The 17,333-nt window shown below is 40.1% G+C and overlaps 1 protein-coding gene across 1 annotated transcript in view; it reads left to right on the top strand.

Moving 5' to 3' along the window:
* The window catches only part of LOC136422492 (UDP-glucose:glycoprotein glucosyltransferase 1-like), a 32,316-nt gene that overhangs the window by 2,323 nt on the left and 12,660 nt on the right, over positions 1-17,333 (top strand). Inside the window, exons 5-24 of the mRNA XM_066410262.1 lie at positions 450-562; positions 1,078-1,252; positions 2,088-2,184; positions 3,204-3,276; positions 3,668-3,868; positions 4,190-4,250; positions 4,420-4,511; positions 4,737-4,800; positions 4,932-5,018; positions 5,400-5,519; positions 5,807-5,892; positions 6,374-6,509; positions 7,174-7,308; positions 12,933-13,016; positions 13,241-13,321; positions 13,648-13,771; positions 14,421-14,519; positions 15,537-15,631; positions 16,512-16,715; positions 17,185-17,322. Coding sequence (XP_066266359.1) covers positions 450-562; positions 1,078-1,252; positions 2,088-2,184; positions 3,204-3,276; positions 3,668-3,868; positions 4,190-4,250; positions 4,420-4,511; positions 4,737-4,800; positions 4,932-5,018; positions 5,400-5,519; positions 5,807-5,892; positions 6,374-6,509; positions 7,174-7,308; positions 12,933-13,016; positions 13,241-13,321; positions 13,648-13,771; positions 14,421-14,519; positions 15,537-15,631; positions 16,512-16,715; positions 17,185-17,322 — 2,265 coding nt within the window. The remainder of the gene's footprint in view (positions 1-449; positions 563-1,077; positions 1,253-2,087; positions 2,185-3,203; positions 3,277-3,667; positions 3,869-4,189; positions 4,251-4,419; positions 4,512-4,736; positions 4,801-4,931; positions 5,019-5,399; positions 5,520-5,806; positions 5,893-6,373; positions 6,510-7,173; positions 7,309-12,932; positions 13,017-13,240; positions 13,322-13,647; positions 13,772-14,420; positions 14,520-15,536; positions 15,632-16,511; positions 16,716-17,184; positions 17,323-17,333) is intronic.

Genomic DNA, 17,333 nt, shown 5'->3' on the forward strand with positions numbered 1-17,333 from the left:
TCTGCAAGCTCACTCTCCCACTGTAGAGATGTTCGCTCATGTAAGTGTACATATGTTATGATATGTAGGAAACCAGTGAAACTTTTTTCAAAGCAATGGGACTTAATGTCAGAGTCAAAGTTTTCGTCTAATGTATGTAAGAAATATAAATCACATTCATTAAGTGATACTGAAAATGGGATACCAGTATAAAGATGGCCTTTTGTACTAAATAAGTATTGCTCACAAGTTTTGGTAACAAGGAGAAGGCTGGTTTATATCTCATCAGTGTGATACATTAAATTGATGTACTTTCTAGATATTGTCTTTAATATAAACTGCATCTTAAGTTCTAGTATGACAATTGCAATTCAAGATTTGAAATACAAAACATTCAAACAGATAGAGAAGGTATCCTCAAGGAGAAATCTTGGTAAACATTTTTCTAACCTCCCACCTTGTACCTCCAGTTGGTAGAGGACCTGCCATCTATCCCAGACTGCCCTGCATTCGTGGACGTGCACAACCAGATGACCTGTGACCCCACCAGGATCAAGGGCATGGTGGACACTGCCTCTGGAAGGTCATTTGGGAAAATTACTTTTTTTGTGGGGGGAGTTTTATTTTAGATGTCAACTAAAGCTAGAGTTAGAAATCTCTTCAACTATTCCCAATTGGGAGATTCCCTAGCTGGGGTCTTTACTCAGTGCCAAATAGATGTGGATGTATTGCAAGTTTCAGTGAGTAATGGATCATACATGTAAGTTGCAGAAAGTCTTTAGCACCCTTTGTTTGTTGAGGGATGGTAGTAGAGCCCTGATGTAGATGACTTCCTCTTGTCTGTTTCTGTCTCCAGTAGTTCATTGAGAAAGTAAGAATTGGTAATACTATCTTCCTCCTACCAGACAAATACCATACCTGTACTAGGCAGGTCACAAGTCAAATAGCTAGTATAGGTATTTCTTATGCAGAGGTGGTTACAGGTTTAACTGTAATTTCTTCCTCCTTCCAGACAAAGACCTCACCTGTATAAAGTAGACCACCAGTCTAACTTATAAGTAAGTGGTTCCGGGTTTGACTGATTTCTTCCTCCCCCAGACAAAGACCTCACCTGTACAAAGTGGACCACCAGTACCCAGGTTCCTCCCCTGATGTACCTGTAGCCATCCTGTACGCAGAACTGGGCACTCAGGCCTTCAAGGACTTCCACTCCGTCCTGAGAGACATGGCGGACAAGGGGGACATCAACTATGTCTTAAGGCACTACATCAAGGTCAGTTTCTTATTTGTTGTTACTGATTTCTTTGTCCTGATGTTTGATTTGGACCTTCAGGTTTAAAAGATTCTCAAACTATTCAAGTTCCTGTGCTCTATTTTATTTCCTTCTCCTGTTTTCTACTGTTTCAAATTAAATCTGAATGTGTGTGTTATACTTATAGTACTAAACAAAAAGAGATTCAAGCCAAGAGCAACAAGTGGTGGATATTTTCAAGTTTGATTTTACCCTTTGTGAAAATGTTGTCAGAAGTATACTATTGAATGATCATCCTTTAGGAAATGGATTGTGAGTTTTTGTATACTAAACTCTTGGATTGGATATCTTGACTATTCTTTCTTTGAAGTAGAGCGTTGTAATTTGCAATGGCTTACCTTTTTAGAAGACAAAATAGGAATCACACATTCTATGTTTTCAGTGTTAGGCTACACCAAGTAATTTTTATGGATGACGTCCGCGCGCATTGATTTTGGTCTGTTCCCAGAAAAAACCCCAAGAAATTCCGCTTCCTGTAACTATGACCAAAGAGTTACGACAGTGCTGCAAATCGTAAGAAACAGGACAGGACAACAACTGCTGTTCAACTTCAACTGATTTATTCAAATTATTGCTGTTTTCAAGATGAATGAAAGAATTGTTAGTTATTACACTGTGTTCTCTCATTCAATTTGTGTCCTAACATGTGTCGATGACTAATATATTTCAAATCTAGGCATCTTGTTTTTTTCGGCCCTTTTTTTTTCCGGGCTCTCGCATTAGATTTAGGGTCTCCAAAGGACGTCATCCATAAAAATTACTTGGTGTAGCCTTACGACATTTTCTTCTTGCCCAGGTTCGCCCTGACAGGAAAGTGCGTCTGTCTGGCTATGGAGTGGAGCTGGCCATCAAGAGCACTGAGTACAAGAATGTGGATGACAGTAAAGTGCAAGGTGCGTGTACAAAGTGCTATAAATGGTTGTTAGTAGGGGTGGATACCGGTTTGGCTTGATAAGGTCTAAGTCCAAGTTTAGGTCCCGAGATTTAGGTTCAGGTCCGGACCTGAACCTGGACCTGATCCTGTCCAGTTGATGTTTTGTTTTATAAGACCAATATCAAGCATAGAGAATTAATACTGACACTCACGACTATAAAATTTCATGGTGAGAAGACTTTCAAGATAAACCAGTGTTTGATATTTGAATGTTACACTTATTTTAAATGCCGTTTAAAATGGCATTTAAAAGGGAGACTCAAAACACAAAAAACTCAAACAAAATAGAAACATATATTTGTACTTTGCTCAGGTTTTTTTGGACTCAGGTTTTAGGCTTTCAGGTTTTTTGGACTCGGTTCTTGGATGTTATAAAGGTCCGAATCAAGTCCAGCGAACTGGTATCCACCCCTTGTTGTTAATATTTGGTATATCTTTCAACTGGAAGTTGTCAGTACAAATAAATTTTTAATACTTAATGATCTGTGGCTATACCAAATGTAGGTCCTTGTCTTTGTAATCAGTATACAGTCAATCCTGCCCAAGAAGACCACTCAGGGACTGATAAAATCTAGTCTATGTGGACAGGTGGTCACTACACGTGTTTGTATATACAGGATTCCTAATGTTTGTGTCAATGGGAAAAAATTATCTAAGGGACCACCAAAAAGTAGTTACAATGGCCAGGTGGTCCATATGAAGAAGTGATCCCTTGTGCAGGTTTGATTGTAATTCCTAATTTGAATTGTTTTCAGTGTTTTTAGAAAAAAAGTTTTGTGCAGATCTTGGCCACCCAAAAAAGTAACATGTTAGTGATCCCTTGTACAGGTTTGATTGTAATTCCTAAATCAATTGGAGAATTTTTTTCAGTGCTTTTAGAAAAACGTTTTGTGCAGATCTTGGCCACCCAAAAAGTAACATGTTAGTGTTTCTCCCAAGATTGACATCTCACCTGTGATGTTGTTCCCACCTGGCCAGGTGACGGACCAGGTGTGGAAGTGGAGGCTGAGGGTGAAGATGAGGTGGAAGGATTCATCTTTAAGAAACTCAGGTGAGTTATAAAGAATTGAAGCTGAGAAATTTGCTACTTGCGTAGACTTGAAGAGTCTCCAATGTTGAGATTGATATATATGCATGGTTGATAACCATTAAATCATTGCATCTTTTTTAATAAACATAGGCAGCAATGGTCCACTGTTCATTGTACCCATCAAATAGAGCAGGGAAACTTCCCTAGTACGTTAGCTGCTGTACAAGTTGTGTCTGTCCTACTTGTTGTGAAGGCCAGGCCCTGTAAAATACAACTGTACATACACACACTTTCCTTTAACCTTCTCCCTGTTGCCTCCACCCATAACCAATGCTAATTCCATTCCAAAGTTCTTCCTCAGCTGAGGGAGAAGGTTAACATTGCATTGAGTTTCGTTGGCTCTGTTTTGCAGACAGATATATCCCGACTTGAAGGAGAAACTGAAGTCGTTCCGTTCCTACCTGATCGAAAGCACCAACGAGATGGCTCCTCTCAAAGTCTGGCAGATACAAGACCTGAGTTTCCAGGCCGCCCAGCGGATTGTGTCCTCGGCTCCTCAGGATGCATTGCGTGTGATGAGGGACGTCAGTCAGAACTTCCCCACTCAGGCCAGGTACTGCAGCACAGAATGTTTTCTTTTGTAAAATATAATGTTAGATGGTGTTTTGCCCTTGTTTTGCCCTTGTCTGCAAAGGTCTGTTGTTAAGCAAGTTGAACCAATGTAACTTGCTTTTTGATTCCATGATGTTGATCATGTTGTGGCAAGTTGTTGTAAAATGTTTCAGGAGAAAGAATATCAAACAGAAAAAACAGGAAAACAGTGAAATGTGAAGGAACAAATGTTGATTCCGTCCTATCTTCAGGTGAATTTTTTTTTTTTTTAAGTCAGCAATCCCAGTAATCATATGGCACCCTTTCTTATCTCTACTCACAGGTCCCTAGTAAGAACCCAAGTCCAAGATGAAGTCAGGAAGGAGATACAGGATAATCAGAAGGTGAACTTTCATACCTCATTCATGCTTACTAAAAGACCAGGATAGAAATTTTCCTTTCCATGTGTCACAAGGTGCAACACTGTACACTGTACAGGATCTAGTTTCACTGAAGTGTGCTGTGTGGTTACAAAATGTCAAAAAGACATCTAAATTCTGTCAATCCTTACAGGTGTTCTCTGAAACCCTAGACTTGGGTGCCGGTGAATCCGCTCTCCTGATCAATGGACTGCATGTAGACCTGGACATTGTGGATCCTTTCCTGTGAGTTTGTACAGCTTTCTTATAAGTTAACGTTATTCACACTTTCATCTCATTGTTTGGCTGCAAAGTGAAGTCCAACTTGCTGAAGACTATCACCAAGGATGGCCCTGATAGCAAGGACAGAGAAACTACAGACACCATACACAAAGTGGAAGGGGTTTTGCTGTATTCAGCATGTATTACTACTTATCTTATGTGTTGTAATTAAATATCTGTTTATTCCAGACTGTTAGACACCATCAAGAATGAGGTAAAACTGATGGAGGGACTGTGGTCACTAGGGATCAGGGTAAGTAGAATACCAACTACCCAAAACATGACATAAAGGTTTTGATTATTCTTTTTGAATATATGTTATCACCGTTTTTGCCAATTCACACATGAAATCTTGACATTAACCCTCTTACTTGTACCCCACAGGAAGACGACCTGAAGTCCCTGTTGTACCTGCCTGTAGACTCAGAGGTGGACAACTATGCCATAGACATCAGGGACCACGCTGTACATGTAAGTGGGCAGATTTTCATGATACTGAAGAAAATGCCTTACTATCTATGAAAAATATGGAAAAGTTGGCACAGCAAAGTAGGTACAAATCTTACCTTGTAAGCAAAGTGACCAAGTAGCACATGGTGTAGAAGATGTGTAGAGTTAAATTGCAAGAGTGAAGAATAATCATGTTGTTCTTTACAGGATTTAGAATAAATCTGATACTTGCAAAAAAAGTGAGTTATCTTGACAGCATAAGCTTTTCATATGAACTTTGGTAAAAGTATAAGGATAGTATGAGGGTCTTACCTGATGTAGGTGGTTAGAAGTTTCACAAAGTTTGTATATACATGTATGTGTTAAGCTGCTGGTATTGACCTTGAACTTCTCCATTTGCAGTGGATCAACAACCTTGAGACAGACCACCAGTACAAGAGCTGGCCGTCCAACCTGCAGGAGCTGCTGAGGCCGATGTTCCCCGGCATGCTCAGGCACATCCGCAAGAACATGTACCACATGGTGAGTAGAGAAAACCTTAAACTAAACGGTTTCCCAATAAAGCTGCAAACAAAGCTGTGTTGACATCCAGTTGTGGTGTTTTCTCCTCTTTAAAGCCCTGTCACACATTCAGGACAATGTTTTATTGCCAGTAAGAACTTGTGGAAAACAAGTGCCACATACATTGTAAAAAGATGAGCGTATTTCATTTCAAAACACGGTAAAATTATCAGTGGAATCATTAACAGTGAATTTGACCCTTATACTGTACATTTACAACCTGTAATGCTCTTCCTGTATTTCTCCAGGTGTTTTTCCTGGACCCTCTGCAGAAGGAGGCAGGAGAGTTGGTGAAACTTGCTGACCTGTTCTACAGGAACCAGGCGCCGGTTAGGTAAGGACTGTCTGCTTCAGCACTCACATGCAGGATATGTCATGCATACAGTATCATGATGTGGTTTGACGTAGTGGCTAGTTATCTTGTGCCAGCATCACAAGGTTAGGGGTAAGAATGGCAGCCTACTCATTGATTGTTTCGAGTTACTACATGCTAGAGTCACAGCTTTTTAGAGGGGGCATTTTAAGCATCGTAAGCTATTGTTTAGGGGTACTTCTGAAAAAGACTGATTGCAGATGCAAAGTGTCCAGACCAATGCAGCAGCAGAACACAGTGGACTACTACTTCTGAAAAAGGATGTAGAGAAATCTGCTATTCCTTTTGGAAAAATGAGTAGTTTGTTTTGGAATGTTCTGGTAAAAATGTCACAGTTCATAAAAAAGCTAGGGGATGGGTGCACAGTGTCATGGCTCAATTTCTTGGATTCTTTGTTGTATGTTTGTTGAATGATGAAAAGGATGTGTACTCTCCCCTTTAGGATCGGCCTAGTGTTTGCAGTGAACGATGAGAAGGATGTGGAAGGTCAGGACGATGTGGGCGTGGCTCTGATCCGGGCCTACAACTTCATCCAGCAGGATCAGGGCAGCGATAAGGCCTTCCTATGGCTCAACTCTGTAAGTACACGTCATAGTCAAACATAACATCAGGTACAGGTACAGGTTACAACTACATCTAGCAGGACCAGGGCAGCAACAAGGCCTTCCTCTGGCTCAACTCAGTAAGTACACGTCATAGTCAAACATAACATCAGGTACAGGTAAAGGTTACAACTACATCTAGCAGGACCAGGGCAGCAACAAGGCCTTCCTCTGGCTCAACTCAGTAAGTACACGTCATAGTCAAACATAACATCAGGTACAGGTACAGGTTCAGGTCAGGAGCTACAACTTCATCCAGGCAGGCCTTCCTCTTGCTCAGCTCCATAAGGACAATATCTTGAAAACATTCTGTGCAGCACTAGTTAGTCAGGCAAAAAATGGCAACAATTAATTTCCTGCTGCCTTTGAAGTGCTCAATATGGCTAAATTAAAAGGGCCCTCTTGGGGGGCAGAAAAAATATCTATAAGAGAGTACAATGTATTGTTCATGGAGGACAGGTACAGAGCAACGGAGTGTGTTAGAAAAACTGGACCAGTTTGTAAGGCTCTGCATGAATCATTGGAACTTTTGAATAGCAACTGTTACCGGTAAAGTCGTTTTCCTGTTTGGTAGAATTCAAGCATACAACATTTCTTGTAGTGAGCTAATGTGTAAATTCAACGTTTGTTGATTTCTCAGGTTTACGGCCTGGCCAGAAACAAGGACAGTCTGCTGGAGATGGACCACATCAAGGAGAAGTTCCGCAGGAAGTATCCTGGAGACAACATCGCTGATGTCATCGCTGCCGACACAGACTACGACGACAAGAGGAGGGTGAGTAGAAAATATCAGAACTCATAGCCATCTAGTCCAGAAGTACTGTTGCTAAGAATTGAATCATAAGCAGCTCTTATAATTACACACATACAGCTTTCCATATGTGCACATACATTGTACATGTGATTATGTACATGCTGCTATGTCAGTACATACCGGTATATGTATTTATTATTTATTATCTATGATTTATCTTCCTATTTGTTGGCTGGAGCACGTGTGTTATTAGAATACTTTGATTGTTTACAAGTCAGCGAGTTGCTTGAGTTATTGTTGAACTGAGCATTGGCAGTGTACAGTCTATGGATGGTGTATTCAGCACCAAGGAAAGGGATTGCATGTGTATTTTATCCATTCTGTACTACAATTAAATATCTATTACAAGAGTCCAAAGACCCAAAATCTCCATGAAATTTGTTTTTATATGAGATGTGTTTATTTTCCCTAGTTATTTGTTGTTGCCGCTGGTTGTTTTGTTTTGTGTGCCAGAGGGTATCCACGTAATAGAACCTACAAAGGCAACATTTTCGGGAAAATGCAGGATATTCCCCTCCCGTTACCTACACCTCAAATATGACGCCCTTAGCATTTACTGTAGTGTAAGGGAATCCTGAAGTTTCTGCATAAATTATGCAAACAAGGTCTGTATTAGCATGGTCAGGTGTGTTCAGCTTTCCTAAAGGTACCTACATCTGAAATATATCATCAGTAGCTTTTAAAGTAAGGGTTAGGCATATATTATGCAAAAACTCCTCATTAGCATAATTTATGGCCAGGTTTTCTGACCTTTCATAAAGGTACCTACATGTCAAATATGAAATCCGTAGCCTTTACAGTAAGGGAAATACAAGGTTATACCTAAATTATACAAATGAGGTCCGCATCAGAATATTTTATGGACAGGTGTATTCACCTTCCCTAAAAGTACCTACATCTAAAATATGACATCCGTAGCTTTAACGGTAAGGAAAATACACATTTATGAATAAATTATGCAAATGATATTCATTAGCATAATTTATGGCCATGTGTGTTCACCTTTCCTAAAATTACCTACATCTGAAATATGACATCCGTAGCCTTTACGGCAAGGGATATGCCTAAATTATGCAAATGATGCCCTCATTAGCATAATTTATGGCCAGGCTTTTTTACCTTTCCTAATGGTACCAACATCTCAAATATGACATCCATAGCCTTTACAGTAGGAGATATACACATTTACGTATAAAATATGCAAATGAGGTCCTCATTAGCATAATTCATGGACAAGTGTGTTAACCTTTCCTGAAGGAACCTACATCTCAAATATGATATCTGCAGCTATTATGGTAAGGGAAATACAAGTTTCTGCATACATTATGCAAATGAGGTCCTCATTAGCATGATTTATGTCCAGGTGTATTCACCTTTCCTAGTGGTACCTACATCTCACATATGACAGCCACAGCTTTTACGGTTAGGGAAATACACGATTATGCATAAATTATGTGTATTAGGTCCTCATTAGCATAAATTATTGTCAGGTGTATTGACCTGTTCTAAAGGTACCTACATTTTAAATATAACATCCGTACTATAACTTTCTGCAACACCATTAGTAGAGTTACCACCCTTACATCTACTTGGTTTTGGGCAGCGGAACCACCAGCTGTTGGGAATTGGGGAATACTCGCCCTAGATAAGAGACCAATGGATTCAACAGGTGTGACCTCAAAGCCCATACCCACGATGGAGAAGTAGATATTCCTCATTACTTATGCAAATTCAGTCCAAATTTGCATAATTACCACTTCAGTTTGTACATCTCTGCCCAACCCACTTGCGTATCAAATAACATGAAAATCTGTCGCTCCTTTCTTCAGTTATTCTCCTTTGAAAATATTTACAAACACGCCATTGCAGTTCCAGTGACACATACCAGGGGCCCCAAAATCGACCTTGACCTTTCTCCTCCCAGCACCTACCCACATACCAAATATCATTTCAATCCATCCACACGTTCTTCAGTTATGCTGATTTTAAGCGTCCGGTGACACAGACATACAAACACGGTGACACAAACATACACACACGCGCACACACACACAAACACAATAACTTCGCATGATTTGCACTTCAGTGTGTACATCTCCGTCCAACCTACCAGCGTACCAAATAACATGAAAATCTGTTGTTCCTCTCTTCAGTTAAACCCCTTTAGAACATTTTTACAAATAGGCCATTGCAGTTCCAGGGACACAAACCAGGGGGCCCAAAATCGACCTTGACCATTCTCCTCCCAGCGCATACCCACATACCAAATATCATTACAATCCATCTACACGTTCTACAGTTATGCTGACTTTAAGCATCTGACGACACACATGCAAACGATTTACCTCCTGACTTATGCAAATTCGGTCTCATTTGCATAGTTTGCACTTAAGTGTGTACAACTTGGTCTAACCTACCTGTGTACCAAAGAACATGACGATCTGTCCATCCACTCTTCAGTTCTTCTACATTGAAGATTTTAACAAATACAGTCAAACCTGTCTATAGTGGTCACTCAAGGGACTGAGTAAATTTGGCCACTATGGCCAGGTGACCACTATATAGAGGATATGGTCGACTCGGGCAATGAGTGACACAAGACATAAGTTTATACTAAGGTACTGAGTATTTTTTCACATACACACTGCACAGGTGCTTATAACATCTACAGTTCAATTTTTGTTTCCTTATTTTTGTTATACAGACAGTATATCATAATGTTAATTGAAGAAACATTGCAATGACCATGCCCTACACCGAGGAGGTTAAAATAAGGTTAACCTCCTTGCCTACACAAACACATAAACTGCAAATGGTCTTCAATTTAGTTGACATGGATGTCCAGTTTACCAGTTCCCACGGCAAAATTAGTCAGCTGCCCCGCACTCTTCGCTATTATCTACCGAACTCGAAAAAGACGGACTTGTGCTCCAGGTTCTGAAGACTTCTGAAGAGACCGCCATTTTTCTTGGAAGTTTGATGCCTCTGTCGCCGACAACGAACGAAATTTAGCCATGTAAAACAACTTATTTTGCAACTGAACGCCACCCATTTAGTTAACAACATTTTGAAACAAAGGATTGTTCCTTTGTTTCCACTTATTGTTCGTTTTCGGCCGGCTTTCAAACAAAACATCGTGGCGAGTTCCCTTTGTTTTCAGCTTGGGTTCGGCTTCTACCATTATCCCTAGTACAGTCAAACCTGTATTAGCGGTCACCTTTGCATAGCGGCCACCTGCCCATAGTGGTCACTTTTTGTCGGTCCCTTGGATTTTTCCCATTGACATAAGCATTAAGAATTAGGCTATAACGGCCACCTGTCCAACGCGGTCGCGGCCAGACGATTTTCAGTCCCGCGAGTACAGTAACACTGTCGGTAACGGTCACGGCGCGCCGGTAGAAGCCGCATCGCCACCGCACGCCGGGTTCAAAATCTTCATTTTTTCACGCAGTTATCAAATTTATGTGGATTCAACTGGATAGGATGATAATAAAGAAAACCAGAATGTTTTATCTTTGTTAGAAAATCCATGGTTTGACGCGAAGTCAGTATAATTTTCTTCACATGGCTTGCGTTTGTACATCGTAGCAAAATTGACCATTTCTGTGCATTTCGACTGGACAAATATTACGGCAGCTTTTTGGAAAATACAACTCGCACATGTAGCTGATGCAGTAAGTTCGGGAAATGTTTGAATGCCGGCCCAATATCCGTTTTCCCCGGTGCTCAAAGTCAAAACGTGTTTCGCGCAATTTTCAAAATGGCGCTGATAGTCAGCAGCACCAAGGAGGTTGGCAGCACAAAGGTCAACGGTAGACACCACTATTTCGGAGGTATAATACGCTAAATTTATTTTGCTGCAAAGTATCACTGAGGATAATTACTTTACCAAAAGCTTTACAAGAATATTAATAATATTAATATGATGTCAAATTTGGGCTATTGCAATTTTCTGAAAAGAATAAAGCCATCAAAAGATCGACCTTCTTCTGAGTACCCTATTAGCATAATGGTAGAAGCTGATAATGACAAGCAGCAAGTGAAACAACAACAGACTAAGGAAAACTATCGCCACAATTTTATGTTTCAAAACGGTCGAAAACGAACAGTAAGTGGCAACTGAGCAACATGTATTTTGTTCTTAACTAACTAGGTGGCAACAACAATCGACTTTCTAAAATGTGACTTACCTATGCAATGTTTACATGTGTACTGTACGGTGAATAAATGTATCTCAGTGGGTACTGAAAATATGTGTCACTCGTGGTCATCATTAATCAACATTTTCTCCATAGCGGCCACCTGTCCTTAGCGGCCAGTTTTGGCCAGTCCCTTGAGTGACCGCTATAGACAGGTTTGACTGTATGTGGTTATCATTGGAAAAGTGGATCCGTTCATGCTTATTTCTTTCATAAATTTAGTACAACTTGTATCTTACATCATAATATATATGTATCGATGCATTTTTAAGGTTTTAATAATGAAATTACTCTCAGGGATGCGGTATTACAAAATAGATTTACCGTATTTAACCTACATATCAGTGGTATCGTCTGAACTCTTGTGACCTTTGCTGCGACGCCATCTTGGAAAAATGCGTAAATCTCGAAAATTCTTTATTTACCCGCAGAAAACGGAAATTCCGCCCGGAAAATTACATTTTCAAGAACTTAACACGTCAGATACATGAATGAGTCTTCTGTTAAAAAGCTGCGGCCGTAATTTCGCCCAGTCCGACAGCTCAGAAATGACGATGTGCCGTGGAACCGAGACGAGTGTTTACAGCCACGTAAAAAATCAGAAGACACCATTTCTGGAAATACTTCGCGTCAAACTACGAAATTCTTTTAAATGTTTTCTTTAGTCATACACATTAAGGTTCTAGTTGAGCCCACGTTTTCGTGGCGCAGCGCGGAAATAAAAAGATTGTGAACCAGGCGTGGGCTGGCACGGCTCGGAGCAAGGACATATAATGTCCTTGCTCGGAGTTACGACCGCTGATGTAAACAAAGGTACGCCGGCCACGCTGTGACTGCGGCCTGACCACGCGCAGTGACCGCTATCGGCAGTGTTGGCGTTGCGGCCGGACCGAAAATTGGCTGACCGCGACCACATTGGACAGGTGACCGCTATAGACTAATTCTTAATGCTTATGTCAATGGGAAAAATCCAAGGGACCGACAAAAAGTGACCACTATGGCCAGGTGACCGCTATGTCCAAGTGACCGCTAACACAGGTTTGACTGTACGCCATTGCAGTTCCAGTCACACATGCCAGGAAGCCCAAAATCGACCTTGACCTTCCTCCACCTGACACCCACCCACATACCAAAAATCATTTCAATCCATGTACAGGTTCTACAGTTATGGCGACTTTAAGCGTCCGGTGACACATACATACACACAGACACCAAACGCAAGCAAAACAGTATCTCATGAAAAAGCCTTTTTTCATGGAGATAAAAAGCTAAATATATCGTCATATTGACTTGAATTCAATGCATGTTTTATCAATACAAATCTCATGGGTTTGTGTTTCAGATCACATTGAATAATGTTTGTTTGTTTGTTTGTTTGTTGTACAGGCAGGAAAACAGTTCTACCAAAGAACAGGACTGGGTCCGCTGCCGCAGGTGCTGATGAACGGGGTCCCATTCACAGAGGAGGAGGTCAGAATACACTTCTTTTGACAGCTGTTTGTTTGAATATCTCAAAGCATGACGACACAAAATCTATTACCATGATAAAAAGACAGGCCTTTATCATTACATTTCCTTGATACATGTAGCTTTTTTTGTTAATTTTTTTCACTTTCAAGGATGTGCTATGTCAAATAGCAGAATTTGCATTTTACTTTGAACCTGATTAAATGTTTCACACTGACTTTTTGCAGATTTCTCCAGATAACTTTGAGGAGTCGGTGGTCAGTAAGATCCTGGGCATCACTCCTGAACTGCAGCGGGCTGTGTACATGGTAAGCAGATAGCCTGTTGTGGTTTGTCTTGGCTTGAGTGACAAGATTCTCTGTCTTTCTCTTAACCTTCTCCCTGCTGAAGTAGTCTTTTGGCACTAAATTTTTATTGGTTACAGGGTTAGGCAGTAGACTACTCCTACTCTCTCCATTCCAATGTGGATGTGATGCCAATGCCTATTGAAAAAAAGCACTAGCTTCAATTCTTTGATATTTGTCCATAGACCATTGCGATATATTTTCATAGAAATGTATAAAATATGCTATGGCCTATCTTTGTTATATATTACTATCAAAGACACAAAGTGTTGTTATTTTTTCCTCCCCAGGGTGAGCTGACGAACTCTATGAACCTGCTGGAGTGGCTGATGGACCGGCCCAACGTCATGCCTCGCCTCAACCCCAGGGTGCTCAGCACCAAGAAGAAAACCCTCGACCTCACAACTCAGCCTGGTAGGGACTCTTCTTGCCTCCATGAGAAATGGAGGTATTATTCTTGATGTGTCTGTGTGCATGTTTGTGTTTCCAAATACTGGCGTGTAACCATGCAATTGGTACTGCAGAAGAAATTCTGTTTTGTATCTTTTGTCCAGGACATACTCTGGTTTTGTTTGTTTTGTTTTGTAATCTTTTAAGTCTGATTAGATTTGCTCAAGAGTGTAAGAGCTCCAACCACAGTCATTGTTGATTGAGAAAAATTATGTTAATTTAGGATGAGTGAAGACCAAGGCAGTCTCCAGCTTTATATATTTTTTCGTCCCACTCATTGTTTGGGAGCCAATTTTTTAATTTCCATCATTGAATTTGTCATTTTAAGAAAATACATTTTCATCTGTTTTGTCCCATGAAATTGATATTTTTTGGGACGGAAGGGGTTGAATTTTTTCCGTCCTAACAAGCAGATTTCCGTCCTGGGGCGGAAGGACGGGTCCTGGAGACAGCCCTGGTGAAGATCTAGAAACCTCTTCTTCTTGTTCCACCTAGACACACATGAATATAAAAATCTTTACATTGCCTACCACATGATGCTTCAGCCATTGTCTGTTCCTGCAGAGAAAGCACTTTGACGGTTTTAACTATAATACATGCCACTATATCCCAGGCAAAGCTCCCCTTGCCGACTCTGCAGCCTTCTCCAGACTAAGTTCTAACCAGATGGCAGCCACCCTGGCAAACGGCATGAAGTACCTGACTAAGAAAGGTAGGAAATACTATTTATTTTACAGTAATGTCTTCATCATACTTGCCACTGGCTTGAAAACTAGAAGACAAGTTTCTTTTTTGTACTGTAGGGCTCAATTTCTTTTCTGTAACTGTCAATATGTGATTCATATTGTAAAAATCATCCTGAAAATTTGCCTGCAAATTTGCAAGCTGTTTGTATATCTGCAACCTTAAAAATTTATGTCTTCATCATACAGTAATGTCTTCATCATACTTGCTACTGGCTTTAGAACTAGAAGACAAGTTTCTCTTTTGTATTGTAGGGCTCAATTTCTTTTCTATAACTGTCAATATGTGATTCATATTGTAAAAATCATCCTGAAAATTTGCCTGCAAATTTGCAAGCTGTCTGTATATCTGCAACCTTAAAAATTTTGCTGCAAATTGTAGGTTGCGTTCTACTGTGAAATTCAAATGTTATACATATTGATTTTGTGTTGATTGAAAACAACTTCTGCCATGGATTCTGGCACTTTCACTATACATTATGAAATGCAGCACTTTCTATGTCAATGAGCCAGTCTAACTTCTCTTTGTTGTAACACACCAGCTTCACAGGGTGGTGTTCGCGGCTGGTTATCTAAACTCAAACGACTTGTCACTAGTTTTGCACTAACCGATGAAGAGGCCTCTACAGTATGGGATGGTAATAAGTTATACTCTGCAATGGTCTTTTGGCTGGAAACAAGGTTGCTTACCACTGCTGTGGGTCATTTGCATAGTTGTGACAGAACTGGTGCCCATCTCTTGCAGATCAGTGTGGATGGTGTTTTGAGTCATTTGCATATTTAGGACACTAACATAATACCCATTATTTGCAGATGTGTATGTCACCATGGTGGTTTGGGTCATTGATTTTGCATATTTGGGACACTAACACAATGCCTTCTTGTTGCAGATAAACATACATGCATCCCCCATCATATAGTTACACTAGCAGTGCATTAATTTCATTTGCATTTTCGTTACTCTAAAATGTGTCCATCTGTTTCAGATGAGGTTGTGACCCGTGCTGTGACCATGTGGGTCGTCTGTGACATGGAGGCCGCAGAAGGAAGACAACTCCTGTATGATGCCATCAAACACATGGTAAAGAAAACTTCTTTGCAGTTTGTGTTGTATATTTGTAGGATTTTTAGCAAATCTTCCACTTTCTTCAAAATTACAGAGTTAGTTTCAGTACGATTCTGAAATCTAGTTACTTAAAGCGAGGAGGTTTTTAATCTGCTTAAAGGAAAGCTACACAAAAAATTGAAAATCCTTCTAGGCTATGCTTGATATATTCCAGAGTCAAATTCTTACTTCAAGTTGTTTCACATAAGTCCGTCATAGTTCTGGGATTTTCCACAGTTTGCAACTTATGCCGTGCTGACGCCTTCTCACCTGATAATTGAATCATATGACGTCAGTGTTTCGAATTTTTCACCCGATGATTGAATTTTAGAGCACTGACGTCATATAATTCAATTATCAAGTGAAAAATTTGAAACACTGACGTCATATAATGCAATTATCAGGTGAGAAGGCGTCAGCACGGCATAAGTTGCAAACTGTGGAAAATCCCAAAACTATGACGGACTTACATGAAACAACTTGAAGTAAGAATTTGACTTTGGAATATATCAAGCATAGCATAGAAGGATTTTCAATTTTTTTGTGTAGCTTTCCTATAAATAAATGACACTGTTTAATAGTTTTATACTTGTTGGATGGATTTTTATTTGTTGGATGGAAAAAGTATGTTTGGGATATTTGAAATTAATTGAATTTCTTGTCAATCATTCCTTCCAAACGTTGGGAGCAAAACATTTGAAATTTTTGATATTTTATAAAAATGGCCTTTAGTGTTTTAGAAATACCTCTCTTTTCATTTTTCAAGGATATCTTTCATTTTATCATTATCTAAGTCAGCTATTTACCAGAAAACCATTATATTAGCCATCAACAAAATTATGCATCTTTCTTGCAGAAATCCAGTAACACAGTGAGAATCGGTGTGCTCCACAACCCGACCAGTGCCCCTCAGGACGGGTCCCAGACCTTCGCCCGAGCTGTGCAGGCTGCGCTCGACACTCAGACCATGACCTTGGCCAAGAACTTCATCACCAAACTGGCCAAGGAGGAGAACGTACCACTGGTGCAGGGGGGGAAGCTGGCAGACCTCTATGTCAATGTAGGTTTTCTCTATGATAGATTTCATGTACTGTTAGATTGGAAACTTCATCCAAAGTTTTTGATGATGCTTAATCTGATTTTATTAGGTGAAAGAAAGGAAAAGAAAATCAGCTTGGGGAAAAGCTGTCAGTATAGTCTTTTCTTCTTCATTTAGACGATGGGTGCAAGTTACCACACATAGAGAAGTTACCACACATAGAGAAGTGAGCCCATTTTTTTAGTCTACTGCAAAAGGAAAAACAGTTTTAAATTTTCATGATATTGTCTGCGAAAATCTATGATCATGTTCTGATAACTTCCTGTAATGAAATGAATTAGCTTTGTTCTCCTAGCACTTCCATACATTGTATAAGATTCCTAGTCCCTAGCGATCGTAACCCAGAAAACAAGTGTGTTTGGTCTAAGTCTGGTACAAATAAGTTTTATGTTCATTCCATCCTTTGTAATAATACATGTATTACTCCCAGGGTATGGACACAACTAAGTTTGAAGCAGCCTTGAAGGACCAGAAGAAGCAGACAGGCCTGCTGACGTCTCAGTGGACATTTGTGAAGAACACTTTGAAAGTGAGGCCTGGACAGAGGGCTGTAGTGGCTAATGGAATGGTAAGCTCTTA

The sequence above is a fragment of the Branchiostoma lanceolatum genome, chromosome 17 (assembly GCF_035083965.1).
Source record: "Branchiostoma lanceolatum isolate klBraLanc5 chromosome 17, klBraLanc5.hap2, whole genome shotgun sequence".
In the NCBI taxonomy this organism is placed as follows: domain Eukaryota; kingdom Metazoa; phylum Chordata; class Leptocardii; order Amphioxiformes; family Branchiostomatidae; genus Branchiostoma; species Branchiostoma lanceolatum.